The 15,776-nt window shown below is 35.9% G+C and overlaps 1 protein-coding gene across 1 annotated transcript; it reads right to left on the bottom strand.

The window, feature by feature from the left end:
- Positions 1-12,717: 12,717 nt before the first annotated feature.
- Positions 12,718-15,514, bottom strand: NAP1L2 (nucleosome assembly protein 1 like 2). Its single transcript, XM_043458866.1, has one exon. It carries the CDS (start codon positions 15,200-15,202, stop codon positions 13,811-13,813), a length of 1,392 nt encoding a protein of 463 aa, XP_043314801.1. The 5' UTR covers positions 15,203-15,514; the 3' UTR covers positions 12,718-13,810.
- Between the last annotated feature and the right edge of the window lie 262 nt (positions 15,515-15,776).

Genomic DNA, 15,776 nt, shown 5'->3' with positions numbered 1-15,776 from the left:
AAAAGAAATGATCCCACTATATACTAACTGTAAAGTCTCTCTTCATATCTAAAGACATACTTAGTTTGAAAGTAAAGCGGTCCCAAAAGATATTCCATGTATATAGTAAACAAAAGAGAACAGTACATTGCCCTGGTACTGTATCAGTACCAGGGTAGCAGGTACTGATATAGTAATATCAGATATGAGACATTAATTTTAAAAATGTTTCAAGAGACACAAAAGGAAGAGTCTTATATAGCAATAAAAGTGTGTGTGTGTAGTAACTCAGTTGTGTCAGACTCTTTGGAACCCCATGAACTATAGCACACCAGGCTCCTCTGTCCATGGAATTCTCCAGGCAAGAATATTGGAGTGGGTAACCATTCCCTTCTCCAGGGGATCTTTCCAACTCAGGGATCAAACCCAGGTCTCCTGCATTGAAGGCAGATTCTTTACCATCTGAGCCACCAGGAAAACCCTAATAAAAGGGGTATATAGACCCTTTAATTACATATTTTATTACAGAACTAATAAATAAATATGACAGTGGTGTAATTGAAGAAATAAATAGTTCTATGAGTCTGCCTGCAATGGGGGAGAGCCAGGTTCAATCTCTGGGTCGGGAAATTCCCCTGGAGAAGGAAATAGCAAATACTAACACATAGTAATAGTAGGAATCATCTGAAAACCCTACATTCAACAATAATAGCACAATTTAGAGTAATAATAAAGAAATAGAGGACTTGAACAACACTATAAACCAACTGGATGTAATAAGCATATACAGAACACTACACCCACCAAGAAGCAGAGCACATTTGTTCTTAAGTGCACATGAAAGAGTCTCTAGTATAGAACTTACGTAAGGACACAAAACGAGTCTTAGTAAATTTAAAGACAGAAATTGCATAAACTATCTTTTCCAACCACAATGGAATGAAACAAAAATCAATAGGGGAATGAAAAGGTAAATTCACAAATATGTTGACATCAAACAATATACTCTGTAAAAAAAAAAAAATGGGTCAAAGAAGAAATCATAAAGGAAATTAGAAAATATCTTGAGACAAATGAAAACAAAAAGATATTCTAAATTTTATGGGATCAATTAAAGCAGTGTTAAGATGGAATTTGTTGCTTTAAATATTTAATTACAAAAAGAAAAGCTATATCAAATGAATAAATTAACATTACACCTGAAGGTATTTGAAAAAGAATTAAGGCCAAAGTTAGCAGAAAAACAACAAAGATTAGAGCAGAGACAAGGTATTGAAGAAAAAAGTAAGAAAATCAATGAAACCAAAATACAGATTTCAAAAAAATCAGTAAAATTGACAAAACTGAAGGTAGGAAGAATAAGAAAAAAAGAGACAACACTCACATTACTAAAATTAAAAATGAAAGAGAGAACTTTTGATTACCAATTTTACAGGAAGGAACAGGATTATAAGAATTCCATAAACAAAGATACATCAACAAATTAGATAACTCAGATGAAAAGGACAAACCTTTAGCGGTACATAGCCTACAAAGACTGATGCATCAAGTACTAGAAAATATGAATACACCTATAACCAGAAAGGATATCAGTAATCAAAATCTTCCCAATGAAGAAAAGTCTACAAACAAAAGCCCAGGACCAGATGGCTTCACAGGTGAATTCTACTAAAAATTTAGAGAAGAGCTAACACCTATCATACTCAAACTCTTCCAGAAAATTGCAGAGGAAGGTAAACTCCCAAACTCATTCTATGAAGCCACCATCACCCTAATACCAAAACCAGACAGAGGTGTCACAATAAAAGAAAACTACAGGCCGATATCACTGATGAATGTAGATGCAAAAATCCTCAACAAAATTCTAGCAAACAGAATCCAAACAACCATGAAAACCAATCAGAATTGTTAACCCATATCCCCAAGAGAAACAACTTAACCAATCACAGTATATTGCTTATGTACAGTCTTGAAAATTATATTTCAATTACAGCTATTCTTGTAATTTGAGCAACCTGTGCAATTCAGAGTTATGTCATGAGTTTTAAGAACTTGAGTGTATATTTGTAAAACTGGTACTTCCATCTTTTCCAAACCACAACTCATTTATATGTTTTACCTTTAGATAGTTTGTTCATTCATTCAGACTTGGATGTGTCTACTGTGGTCTTAGTGTGGTCATATAAAGAGCAATGAAATTGTATTTCTGTCATTAAGAACTCATAGATAAAGGAATTAAAAGGACTGACCTATTGAGGGCATATCCCAAGAGTCTTAGAGGTACTGGAAAATATAAAATGTGAAAAATGGAATACAGGGAGTAGAATCTGATAGTCACTGAGAGTACTACTGTCATTTTTTTTTTTTTTTTTTTTTGGTAATGAGATTGTCTTTGGGGCATCTAAATTATAGGAGACTTTTAAAGAATTATAACCATTTTAAGTGTACAGTTCAGTGGTATTAGGTACATTCACATCACCACCATTCATTCTAGAACCTGTTATCTTCCCAAACTGAAACTATATATTCATTATACAATAACTCCCTATTCCCCCAGCCTCCAGCCTCTGGAAACTATCATTTTACTATCTGTATCCATGAATTTGACTACTCCAGGTAAGTCATTTAAGTGGAATCATACAATGTTTGTCTTTCTGTGTCTGAATAATTAGCACAATGTCTTCAAGATTCATCCATATTATAGCATGTATTAGAGTTTCCTTCCTTTTTAAGACTGAAAAATATTAGATTGTATGTGTAAAATGCATCTTGTTTATCTTTTCAGCCATCAATGGACATTTGTTTCCCCACCACTCCACCATTTGGCTGTTGTGAATAATGATGTTATGAACATGGGCATACAAATATGTTTGAGACCCTGCTTTTGGGTATATATCCAGAAGTGTACTTGCTGGATTGTATGATAATTCAGTGTTTAATTTTCTGAAGAACTGTCATACTGTTTTCCACTATGGCTCTGCCATTTTACAAGGGTTCCAATTTCTCTACACCTATGGCAATACATACCATCTTCTGTGATTTTCTTTGATAACAGGCATCATAATGGATGTAAAGTGGTATTTCATTGTGGTTTTGATATGAATTTCCCCAATAATTAGTGATGTTGAACATCTTTTGATGAGCTTCATGGCTGTATTATATCTTCTTGGAGAAATGTCTATTCAAGTCCTTTACCCATTTTTGATTTGACTTTTTTGTCATTGAATTGTAAAAATTCTTTGTATATTCTGTATATTAATCAGGTTTATTATTTGAAAATTTTTTTTCCCATTCTAGGGTTGCCTTTAAACTCTGTTGATCATATCCTTGATGCAAGAAACTTTTTGATGTGATGAAATCCAATTTATATTTTCTTTTGCTGACTGTGCTTTTGGTGTCATATCCAAGAAATCATTACCAATGCCAATGTCATGGAGCTTTGCCCCTGTTTTCTTTTAAGAGTGTTATGGTTTTAACTTTTACATTTAGATATTTGATCTATTTTGTGTTAATTTTTGCATATGATGAAAGCAAGGGTCCAACTTCATTCTTTTGCATGTGGATATCCAGTTTTTACAGCATCATTTGTTGAAGCTTCTCCTTTCCTGCATTGAATTATTTTAGCAATCTTGTCAAAAATCATTTGACCATATATGTGAGGATGTATTTCTTAAGAGTCTGTTCTATTCCTTTGGTCTATAGTTCTGTCTTTACACCAGTTCACACTGTTTTGATTCATGTAACCTTGTAGTAAGTTTTGATAACAAGAAATATGAGTTATCTAACAGTGTTCTTCCTTTTCAGGATTATTTGGGCTATTCAAGGTCTCTTGAGATTCCATATGAATTTTATGATGGGTTTTTCTATTTTCACAAAATTATAATTGAGATTTCATAGGGATTACATTAAATTTGTAGATTGCTTTGGGTATTATTGACATTTTAACAATATTAATTCTTCCAATCAATGAATATGGGGTGTCCTTATGTTAATTTCTGTCTTTCAGCAATATTTCACATAGTTTACAGTATCCAAATCTCTCACCTCTTTGGTTAGGTTTATTCTTAAATATTTTATTCTTTTTAATGCTACTGTAAATGGAATTATGAAATGCTTTCTTAATTTCCCTTTTTAATTATTCACTGTTAGTGTATAAAGAAGTAATTGTTTTGTTATTGATTTTGTATCCTGGAACATTGCTGAACTTGATTATTAGTTCTAACAAAATTGTGGAATCTTTAGGGGTTTCTACAAATATGATCATGTCATCTGTGAACAGAGATGATTTTACTTCTTTCCAATTTGAATATCACTTTTTTTCCATTTTCTTGCTAGTTGACCTGAATAAAACTTGTTGAATTGAAGTGATGAAAGTGAGAATCCTTATCTGGTTCTTGATATGAAAAGCTTTCAGTCTTCCAACATTGAGTATGATGTTTACTGTGGGCTTTTTGTTATACCCTTAATACATATTCCAGTAATTTTCTTCTATTCCTACTTGTTGAGTGTTGTTTTTTTTTTAACTTGAGCATGTACTGAAAGTGAAAGTGAAGTTGCTCAGCTGTGTTCGACTCTTTGTGACCCCATGGACTATACTGTTCATTAGAATTCTCCAGGCCAGAGTATTGGAGTGGGTAGCCTTTCCCTTCTCCAGGGGATCTTCCCAACTCAGGGATCAAAACCAGTTCTCCCGCATTACAGGAAGATTCTTTACCAGCTGAGCCACAAGGGAAGCCCAGGAACACTGGAGTGGGTAGCCTATCCCTTCTCCAGTGGATCTTCCTGACCCAGGAATTGAACTGGGGTAACCTGCATTGCAGATGGATTCTTTACCAACTGAGCTATTAAGGAAGCCCCTGAGTATGTATTGGATTTTGTCAAACGCTTTTTTTTTCCATTTATTTTTATTAGTTGGAAGCTAATTACTTTACAATATTGTAGTGGTTTTTGTCATACATTCGGGATGGGGAATACATGTAAATCCATGGCTGATTCACGTCAAACGCTTTTTATTCTTAAATTGATCGTGTGGGTTTTTCCCTTTTTCTGTTAAAGTAGTATATAACATTGATTGGAAACATTTATAATGGGATTAAGCAAATAGTAAATGGATAATGGATGGTGAGAATCAGATTTTTCACTGTTGGAGTGAGAGGTTACAGAAAATCAAGGGGATGAGTCTAGAATGATCCATGTGGTAACAGATTAGGGTCAGAGAAATCAATATGAAAGCATGTTTAGCTTAATATAGATACTGATGAATAGATGTGGGGATAATTATAGAGATGTGAATACACTAGCTCTGTTTACTGAAAAGGTGTAGAATCAATGACATCACAGTAGCACTGAGCCCACCAGTGCTCAGATACTGATTTCTGACACCATTCTCCAAAAATAGGAATAAAGCATCCTTGGAGAAATGGCTGATTCTAGGACTGAAATAGGAACATACAAAATTAGTCAGTAGCATTTTGTAGTGCCAGGCACATACAAATATGGGGATATGCCTAGGGACATAGGGACCAACTCAAAGAGCTACCAATGGCCAAAGCTGGAAAAATCTATGTAACAAAAGAAATAATGGACTACTAGATTATAACCCAAATCATAAATACATATCTATGAATACATACATACAAATATGTACATAAATAGAAGAGATAAACCTCTTGCAAAGAAGAATTCTAAAAATTTTATGTAGATACTCCTCTAGGAGATGTAGCACAAATCCCCAACACCCAAGTGTAGATTATGTTTAGTAAAACTTGCTTCCAAAGAGTAACATTATGGAAAGTGAAGGGGAAGAGGTAGTGTAACTTTACAGTGGAGAAATGTAGCTAACATAATCTTAGTCAGGTAATTAAGGTTAATATCATCAGGTATGTCATTTTGATAGCACTTTTCCTCAATGTGATGTGATAAGAAAGGCATTTCACCTCTTTACTCTTCTTCCCCCAAATCCATAAGCCCAGTTAAAGCATGAGAGAAACATTAAACAAATCTGAATTGAGGTCCTTATGTATCCTACAAAGTACCTGACTGATTCTCCTCAAAACTGTTAAGGTCATCAAAAACAAAAACACTCGCCCAGTAAACTTAACCAGTGTGACAGCCTGCTAAAATATAAGATTTAAATAGGATCCAGTGTCTTATAATACTAAAAAAATGTCCAGGATATAATTTTAAAAATCACTCATATCAAAAACCAGAAAATCACAACTTGAATGAGCAAAACTGATTAACAGATGTCACTCAGATATTGTAATTACCTGATAAGGATTTTATAGAAGCCATCATTAAATGCTTCAAGAAGCAGTTATGAACACTCTTGAAACAAATGAATAATAGAACATCTCAGAAAAGAAACAAAACAATGAATCAAATAGAAATGATAACATTGAAAAAATAAAATAACTAAATTAAAAACTCACTGGCTGGGTTTAATTGCTGAATGAAGATGGCAGGAAAGAATAAATGAACTTGAACACATACAAATAGCACTGACCCAATCTGAACAAAAAGAAAACACACTGAAAAACATGAGCAAACCCACAACGCCTGTGACAATAATAAAAGATCTAAAATTCATGTCATCCAGGTACCATAAAGAAAGGAGCAGGAGTGTGGGGCAGAAAAAAATATTCAAGGAAATAAAAGCTGAAAAATTCCAAAATCTGGCAAAAAGGATAAACTTATAGGGCTCACATGATTTTATATTATATTTTTGTACCTGCCCATGAGTCTATAATTATTTCAAATAAAAAGAACAAAAAGGAAAAAAATGACATTTAATCACCTCAATCCTCTTCTGTTTGGGATTACCTCAGGGATATAAAGCTATAAAAGAGAAGCTATAATTTAACTCCCTAATATGTTTGAAGCTAATTATATTATAATTTGATGCCCATAAAAATTCTAAGAAGTGATGATGATGATTATAATAATAATCACCTAACGTTTTAGGACTTGCTACGTGCCAGGAGTTGTGCTAAGTGCTTGACAGTCTTTATCACAATGAATTATCAAAACAATCTTATGACCTAGGTACTGCAATTATCTCCACTGTACAGATATGAAAACTGCTGACAAGTGGAATTTATTAGTTTGACCCAGGTCATAAAATATACAAGTTCCACAATAGGGACAAGAACCCAGATTTAAAAAAACAAAAAACTCTGAGGTTTCAAAAAGGTAAAAATTTAAATTAAATCTATGATTAAGTGATAAGTAGGTCATATTACCAAAGTATAAATTGTAGAATATTTAAGAGGAAGTGAGATTTAATTCCTATAATACTTTTTTTTTAATTCCTATAATACTTTTACCTGTTAAGCTGCATTTGGAAGTTTTCTTAAAAAGCTTCAGCCTAGCTGTTTCCATATACTAAGTCAATGAATTAAGTTGATATCTCTCCCAGTAGTAGTACCAAGAAGTTTTAATATGGGTAGAGATATTTTACCATAACTAAACTAGCAGCATCATTCAGGCTCACTAAAGGCAGCATGGTGTGATGAGAAGAGTGCAAGCAATGAGATCAGGTCTGAATTCTGGCTCACTAGTTAAATGATACTGGAAAATTACAATGAATATATCTCAGATTTCTCATCTGAAAAACTGAGATAATCACTTTTACCAAACTCTACTGGGGACTTAATGCTGTAGTATTCTGCAAACAAGATATAGTAAAAGTATGTAAGTTTAATATTTGACCAAGAAATATAAATGTCTTAAACTGCCTAATATGAGTCTTGGCAAGTAAAAGCACTTTTTTTTCAATTCCTCTAAGTTGTAAAATGAAACATATCTCATCATATTGAGGAAGAGATCTCATTGCAAATCACTTACTTTTTCCTTATCCATAGGATTCCTGATAAACTCTAGGTGATATTTTGGACAACAAAGATTATTGCCTATGTATCATTTGCAGTTGTTACTAACATATTCTGCATTAAAACATGTACATGTATGCACAGATGTGAGCATGAACACATACACATTATCAATTTTATTATCTCTTTTCACTTTGATAGATTATGGAGAAGTATCATATGATAAAGCAGTCCATATTGGTTCCACCTGCTGTCAATCTCTCTGACCACAAGCTTCCACTCATTCTGGTTCATCCTGCTATGTATTGTGTGTGTGTGTGTGTGTGTGTGTGTGTGTGTGTGTATGAGACAGTGTGTGTTTGTGTGTGTATCTGAGGGCATAAGTGTGAAATAGAAAATTTAATAAAAATAGTCACTTTTTTACCATTTTCATGAAGTTTCTTTGTGAAATTTTTATTTTAGCACCAATCTTACCAAATAAGACTACTTGGAAAGCTTTATCCCCATGGCCCAGTGATACATTTCATTGGAATGTAGAAGCTTTTGTATGGGGTTTAAATCAATAAATGATTCTCTAGTTTACAGAGACAGTAAATTACAACTAGGGATCATAAAGGACCCCAGATCTTTATAAAACTTCTTTCTTAGGGCATGTACAAGCATGGGGCACTTGATGCTTTATGAAACCATATTCTATGTGTAAGAGTACCTGTGACCTGTAAGAAAAAAGGCAATTCTAGCTGAGGCATATAGGGGTCAGGTGCCAAAAGCAGTTTTTTGTTTTTGTTTTTTTCATTTATTTTTATTAGTTGGAGGCTAATTACTTTACAATATTGTAGTGGTTCTTACCATACATTGACATGAATCACCCATGAATTTACATGTGTTCCCCATCCCTATCCCCCCTCCCTCCCACCTCCCTCCCCATCCCATCCCTCTGGGTCTTCCCAGTGCACCAGGCCTGAGCACTTGTCTCATGCATCCAACCTGGGCTGGTGATCTGTTTCACCCTTGATAGTATACTTGTTTCAATGCTATTCTCTCAGAACATCCCACCCTCCCCTTCTCCCACAGAGTTCAAAAGTCTGTTCTGTACATCTGTGTCTCTTTTTCTGTTTTGCATATTGGGTTATCGTTACCATCTTTCTAAATTCCATATATATGTGTTAGTATACTATATTGGTGTTTATCTTTCTGGCTTACTTCACTCTGTATAATGGGCTCCAGTTTCATCCATCTCATTAGAACTGATTCAAATGTATTCTTTTTAATGGCTGAGTAATATTCCATTGTGTATATGTACCATAGCTTTCTTATCCATTAATCTGCTGACAGGCATCTGGGTTGCTTCCTGTCCTGGCTATTATAAACAGTGCTGTGATGAACATTGGGGTACACGTGTCTCTTTCAGATCTGGTTTCCTCTGTGTGTATGCCCAGGAGTGGGATTGTTGGGTCATATGGCAGTTCTATTTCCAGTTTTTTAAGGAATCTCCACACTGTTCTCCATAGTGGCTGTACTAGCTATATATGACAAACCCACAGCAAACATTATCCTCAATGGTGAAAAGTTGAAAGCATTTCCCCTAAAGTCAGGAACAAGACAAGTGTGCCCACTCTCACCACTACTATTCAAAATAAGCAGTTTTGAAAGAAGCTAGAAGTGGAGACACATTAACACATGTTAAAGTGTTCCATGTGAAGGTTATCTGCTTTCAAATAGTCAGCCATATGTTGTACACTGCTGTGTGGTAACTGAAAAATCAAATCGGTTATATACCTATGGATGATACACAATTTCATGGGATTTTCATTTTCTGTATTCTCTTTCTGCCTGGTTTCCAAATATTTTAATTTAATGATTCATTTGTTAGCCAGTTAACAAAATGGCCTGTGATCAGTGTTACACCTAGTGTACAAAGCTACAAGGCTAATCAATGCACTTGGCAGTGAGGAACAGCAGAGTCAGTCACTTTATTTTCCTTTTCATTAATCAGACTTGCCAATAACATAAGTACTACTTGTAAATTAGCCCTTCTTATTACTTGCAGAAATCTTGAAGATTCTGTCATTTAAATGCAAAGCATATGCTTTCACTTTTTGTAAATTAGAAACAATTTAAAGAGACAATTATTAATAATTTAATAAGATTTACTGTATCCTTATTGTCTACTAAACAATTTTGAGTGTTTTAGATATAAGCTTAATAATAAAAATATTAAAGATAGATATGCCTAGATAGCACTTATTATTTGCCATATATATTTCAATAAATTTACATAAATCAATTAAATCTTCATAATAATCTATGAGATAATTGTACAATTATCACCGTATTTTTACAGGTATGAAAACTGAGACACATAAGTAACTTGCACAAGGTCACCCAACTGATTTGAATCCAAACAGCCTGGCTTCAAAGACTAATCACTCTGCCATATAATATATAATACTAAATATCATAATTTACTCTATAAATTATGTACCCCAAAATGGAATTTTGTTGTATTTATATACTTCAGTATTTTCCTTCAGAATACCAAACTTCTAACAATGCCCAACAGCCAGCTCAACAATCCCTCCAGGACAATATATATAATATAGTTTTAAAGAATGATTACAAAAAAAAAAAAAATTTAAGGTAAATTTCTATTTTTAGTCACACGAGCCCTAAATCCTGATAAAGTTCTCTCTGGCATGTGGACTAAAGTTGATGGCCTATCCTCAAGGCCTAAAGGGCCTCTGTGAGGGCTCATTGGCTCATTCATGTCCAACTCTTTGCAACCCTATGGACTGTAGCCTGCCAGGCTCCTCTGTTCATAAGATTTCTCAGACAAGAATACTGAAGTGGGTTGCCATTTCCTTCTCCAGAGGATCTTCCCTACCGAGGGATTAAACCCACATCACCTGCATTGGCAGGTGGATTCTTTACCACTGTGCCACCTAGAAAGCCCCAAAGGGCCTCTACACTAGTCTAAACCCAAATCAAATGAACCTCCATCCCACCGCAAGCTATGGGAATGATTACAGTATCAAATTGCATCTTTGAGAAGAGGCAAAAGAAAAAGAAATGTAAAAAGCAGTCCCTGACATCAGGAAGTTGACCTGATACTCATAGCTAGGCCATGTTATTCTAGTGCACATAAACCATATCATAGAATATCAACCTCAGACAAGGTTACTCTGGGACCACAATAAAATGATTCAAAGCAAAACCTCAATTTTTTCCAAGTACAGACAAAAATAAAGTCACTTTGCCATCTACCAACCACCCCTGCCATGATAGCTTTAATGAATAGCTAAACCTTTTTATCAATTACTGCCTTATCCTTGTTCTAGTTTCTCCTCCTTATAGGTAATATTTATTGAACTACCAATATCCCCACTTCCTTATACCACCCACCAAATCATGCAACCAAAGCCCAAATCCTGAAGTATGTTTTTTTTAACATCCACTTACTGAAAACATACAATATTTCTCACAGCAATGAGTAAACTCAACTTGTTCAACTAAGGGTATGTCCCTGGTGGTCTTCAGCTGAAGGTCACTGACAAGAGATACAGCAAAGGGGACAGGCCTGCCCTTACAGAAAGCCCAGAAGCAGCTTCACTACTCTGTTTCATAGAGATAAGAGAAAGGAATAGGATTGATAGTCACTCAGTTGTGTCCAACCCTTTGCGACCCCATGGACTGTAGACTGTGGGGCTCCCTTTGTCCACGGAATTCTCCAGGCAAGAATACTGGAGTAGATTGCCAAGGAGGGACTTCAAAATGTCTGATATTCCTCCCTGAAATAGCAAGAAAGATATACCCATTTTCCTTACTTTTATTACATAGTAACAGCACCCACTCTTAAAAGGGGACGAATTTTCATGTGTGGGAGGGGTTTAGAGGGAGTCAGAAATTTAACAAAGGTCATAATTATTGGTGGTGAAAAGCGTGAAAAAGTCTACATTTATCAAGTATACATTGGAAGCATTTCCTGATTTGAGGTTCCCCTATCATAGTTGTCTACTTCCCAATACCCTGTCAACTATTGCAACCTCAGCGAAAATCAGGTGAGTGTTTACCACTGTCCCTAGGAGAAAGATACTATATTAGAGGAGGGTCCTGTTCAGACAGAAAAGGAGAAAAAAAAAAACCCATACCTTCCTCCTCAGTTGATTGTAGAGATGAGACAGTGGTAAGAAAAGCAAGCAGTGTTAAAAACTTACCTCTTTGAGCCAAAATCCGAAGGAGGAGGTATGTTCAATAGTGGAAGAAAAAGTCACAAGCAGAGGAGCTTTAGTTCCACTTTCATTTTATAATTTTGTGGGATCACATCACAATCACTTGGGATGGAAGAGTGGATAGGCAGCAATAACGAGATAGAGTTAGCACTTCCAAGCCACTCTCAGCTCTAATATGGCATGGAAGAGATTAAGAAGTTTGCTGTTATCCCAGAGAGATAGATTTGACCTTCACAGAGTATACTAAGAGGGGTAGTCAAACTTCTGTGTTTCCACACTTGAGGCAGGCAAAATTAGCTCTGGGATAAACTCAGCTCTCTGAGCAACCACATCCCATGGTTCTCAGTCAGTGCACTCCCAACCAATGTCATAAAGCAATATGTCCCTTTACCCCCTTTACATTCAGGTAACGATGTGGAAGAGTATTCTGAAATACAGACTAACACACATGAGCCTGTTATTTTCAGAGTATTTAAATTATTAAATGACAATGAATTTACTGTTGCTGATGTTTAGTCTCTAAGTCATGTCCGACTCCTTTGTGACTCCGTGGACCGTAGCCTGCCAGCCTCCTCTGTCCATGGGATTAGATTTTTCAGGCAAGAATGAATACAGCAGTGGATTGCCATTTCCTTCCCCAGGGGATTTTCCTGACCCAGGGATCAAACCTGCTTGTCCTGCATTAGCAGATTCTCTACCACTAGATACATTAAAACAGATTTTGTTTTCCTACAATCTTGGGAGGTGGAGAGGGACTCATGATTAAGATTAGATCATTTATAAATCATAAAAAGATACATTTCTTTGCACATCTAAGGATATTTTTAGTAAATTTTCATGAATATATAAACACACAGAAAAAGAACAGTAGACAATAAATCAAAACATAAACAATGCTTTTCTTTGAGGAGTGGGTATATGGATTTTGGTCCTGCTATAAACATATTACTTTTATAACTAAAAAAGATCAGTTTTATAACATGAAACAATAAAATTTTTATTCATTTTGTGGTGAAGGAACATTAAATTCTTTTTCAAAATGATAAAGTGATCACTTTCAATGAATGATTAAATGTACTATAGGAAAAGAGAATTGTACACTGTAATTACAGTTTACACAGTTACACAGAACAATACATGGCAATCTTTGGAAAATACTTTGATTAACACTTCACTGATAAATAACTTTAATACAACTAACTTTCATTATTTATCATGGTCACATAAAATACAATAGCCTATGAACAAGCTGTTATTGACAATAAATGTGGTTTTGCCTGAAATTCTTAACCATATGCAGGTGTTTTCTTAAGCATTCAAGTTTTAAATTCTATTGCATTTTGATTGCAAAATGAAGCAGGTATGGCAAAATTAAACCCAGTAGCTAAAGAAAACACAAATACAAAAAACAGCAAAAGAACCTTGAGTTGGTTCTCCAAAATTTTCTTTTAGAATAAGTATTGATCTCATTTAGTAGTTCTGATAATATTCATAGCTACAGATTAATACTTACATGACAAAGGGACTTCAGAAGGATTAAACTACACAACACTATATTAATATGTCTTAAATAATTTACCACAGTCCACATTTCTTGAAAGTATTCTATACTAAAATGCAAGGTCAAATGAATTAGTATTTGAACTTTTCATATTTCTGAGACATACATTTTAACTTACACTACAAGAAAAATTAACAATACAAGACTGTAATTGTTATATTTTGAGTAACTAGATCTAGCACAATTAATTTCAGGGCCATGTACACTCTGCTTTAGCGATCAATGTCTTCTACTATTGCCTCAAGATTTTTGCAACAAGCTTTAACTTCCTCAATTGCAGTCATCCAATTATCATAAATAATTTTGTCATAAATTTCATCATTAACTTCCCTAACTACCCCTTCTTGCTGAGATTCAAGTGCATCACCTGAGAAAAATAATACTGATCTTGGGATTATGTAAGTACGTAAATTGTGACCAAGTAGAAAATCATCCTTTCCATTTGAGTTGATTCCTTGAGGAGTAAAGAAATTGAAGAATGAATCCTTGGGAAAATCTTCAGTTACAGTCCGGATTGTTCCCCAGACCCGGTGTTTCTGCTTTTTCTTGACTGTTTTCAAAGTGACATTCTTTCCTTCATTCCAATCTATTTTACAGCCTACGCAATACTCAATCGCGGTTCCCCTATAGGGATGGGGATCATAATATGCTAACCTTGACTTCAGCTTATAGGTCTTTGTCAACAGCTCATTTTTGAAATATTCATTTGGTTTGAAGTGAAACTCTAGTGTGAAACTGGGAGGTTCACCAGGATCTGAAAGCTTCACTTTAATATCTGTCAGGAGCTTCAGAATAGGCTCATCATACTTTTTAATCAAAGGAGTCAGTGTGTCAACGTTTTTTAAGACAGTCAGCCAAAAATCAGGAATTCCTTTAGGATCCTCTTCTTCTTTATTCTCATCTCCAGCTGCCTTGGTGTTGTCGTCATTGTCATCATCATCGCCATCATCCTCTTCCGCCTCCTCTTCAATAGCATAATCATAATAATCTTCTTCACAATCATCATCCTCATCCATGTAGTCAAGTAGCAGACCCTCCTCATTACCACACATCTCTTCCTCATCATACATTTCATCATCATAGTCCTCAGAATCTGATTTATATTCACATTCCTCTTTTGTAGGCTCATAGATTGCATTGATTATCTGACGTCTTTTTTCCAATAAAGGCTGATACATTTCAGCAAACTTTCTTTCAATACCATGAAATTCCCTCAGGAATTTGGACTCTAGATTGGCCACTCTAGTTTGAAGCTTTTTGAGGGCTAATACACGGTATTTAACTTTCACAGGTAGACTTTCAACAAAGTCTGTATCTAAAAGATAACCGATAAGTCCTTTTGGATGGTCTGGTTCTGAATCCTCATCAGTATCTTCACCTTTTTCCCCGCCTTCCCCGGACGCAGCAGCAGCCTCTTCACCTTTTCCCCCTTCTTCCCCAGGACCCACAGCGGCTTCTTCACCGCGCTCCCCATCAACTCCAGGCACAGCTGCGGCATCTTCACCGCTCTCCGACTGCTCCCCGGACCCCTCCATCATTACCTTATCACCAGACTCTTCTTGACTGGATTCTAACAGTTCCTTGTGGTCGGCTGACTCGGCCATTTTTCAAAGGACCTCACACGCCTAATTGACTACCGTCCAGATCAGGAGACCTGACCTCCGCAAAGACTCACCGGAATATCAGACGCGGCGCTGACTGGGACAGAGGTGAAATGAACGGTAGTGGTCTGACTGTGTTGCGGGAGCCTAGAGCGACGGTCGAGGCTGCTGCCGGGATGAAGGCGGTGCGGAGGCTGTGAGAACCAGAGGCAGCGGTATCCTGGCTGGGGTACAGAGAGCAGCGATGGCCGCAGTGACCTGCACGAGCAGGCCAGAGACTGCAGAGAGCCGCAGTGAGCTGATCTCCGCAAGCATCAGCTGCTACAAGAAACAGCCGATGACGCAATGATTACGCAGCCGTCTCTTGGCTAGATTTTTTTGGTGCAAATAGCTTGTTGCGTCACTCCCTCCCTCCCCGACAACTCTACTCTAATTTCATTTGTTGGGCTGCAGTGATCGACAAACCGTGAACCAATAAATTATTAGATCTATCAAGTTTCCAACTCTTGTCACCTTCCCAGGTTCTCTAATATGGCTGCTTAATCCACCTCCCGCTAGTCCCACAGCACCACCCGAG

Source organism: Cervus canadensis, chromosome X, assembly GCF_019320065.1.
Source record: "Cervus canadensis isolate Bull #8, Minnesota chromosome X, ASM1932006v1, whole genome shotgun sequence".
In the NCBI taxonomy this organism is placed as follows: Eukaryota; Metazoa; Chordata; class Mammalia; order Artiodactyla; family Cervidae; genus Cervus; species Cervus canadensis.
This window is presented reverse-complemented; position numbering and strand designations above follow the sequence as displayed.

Excerpts from the sequence above, each read along its gene's own strand:
- NAP1L2 (XM_043458866.1), bottom strand. The coding sequence starts at position 15,202 with ATGGCCGAGTCAGCCGACCACAAGGAACTGTTAGAATCCAGTCAAGAA.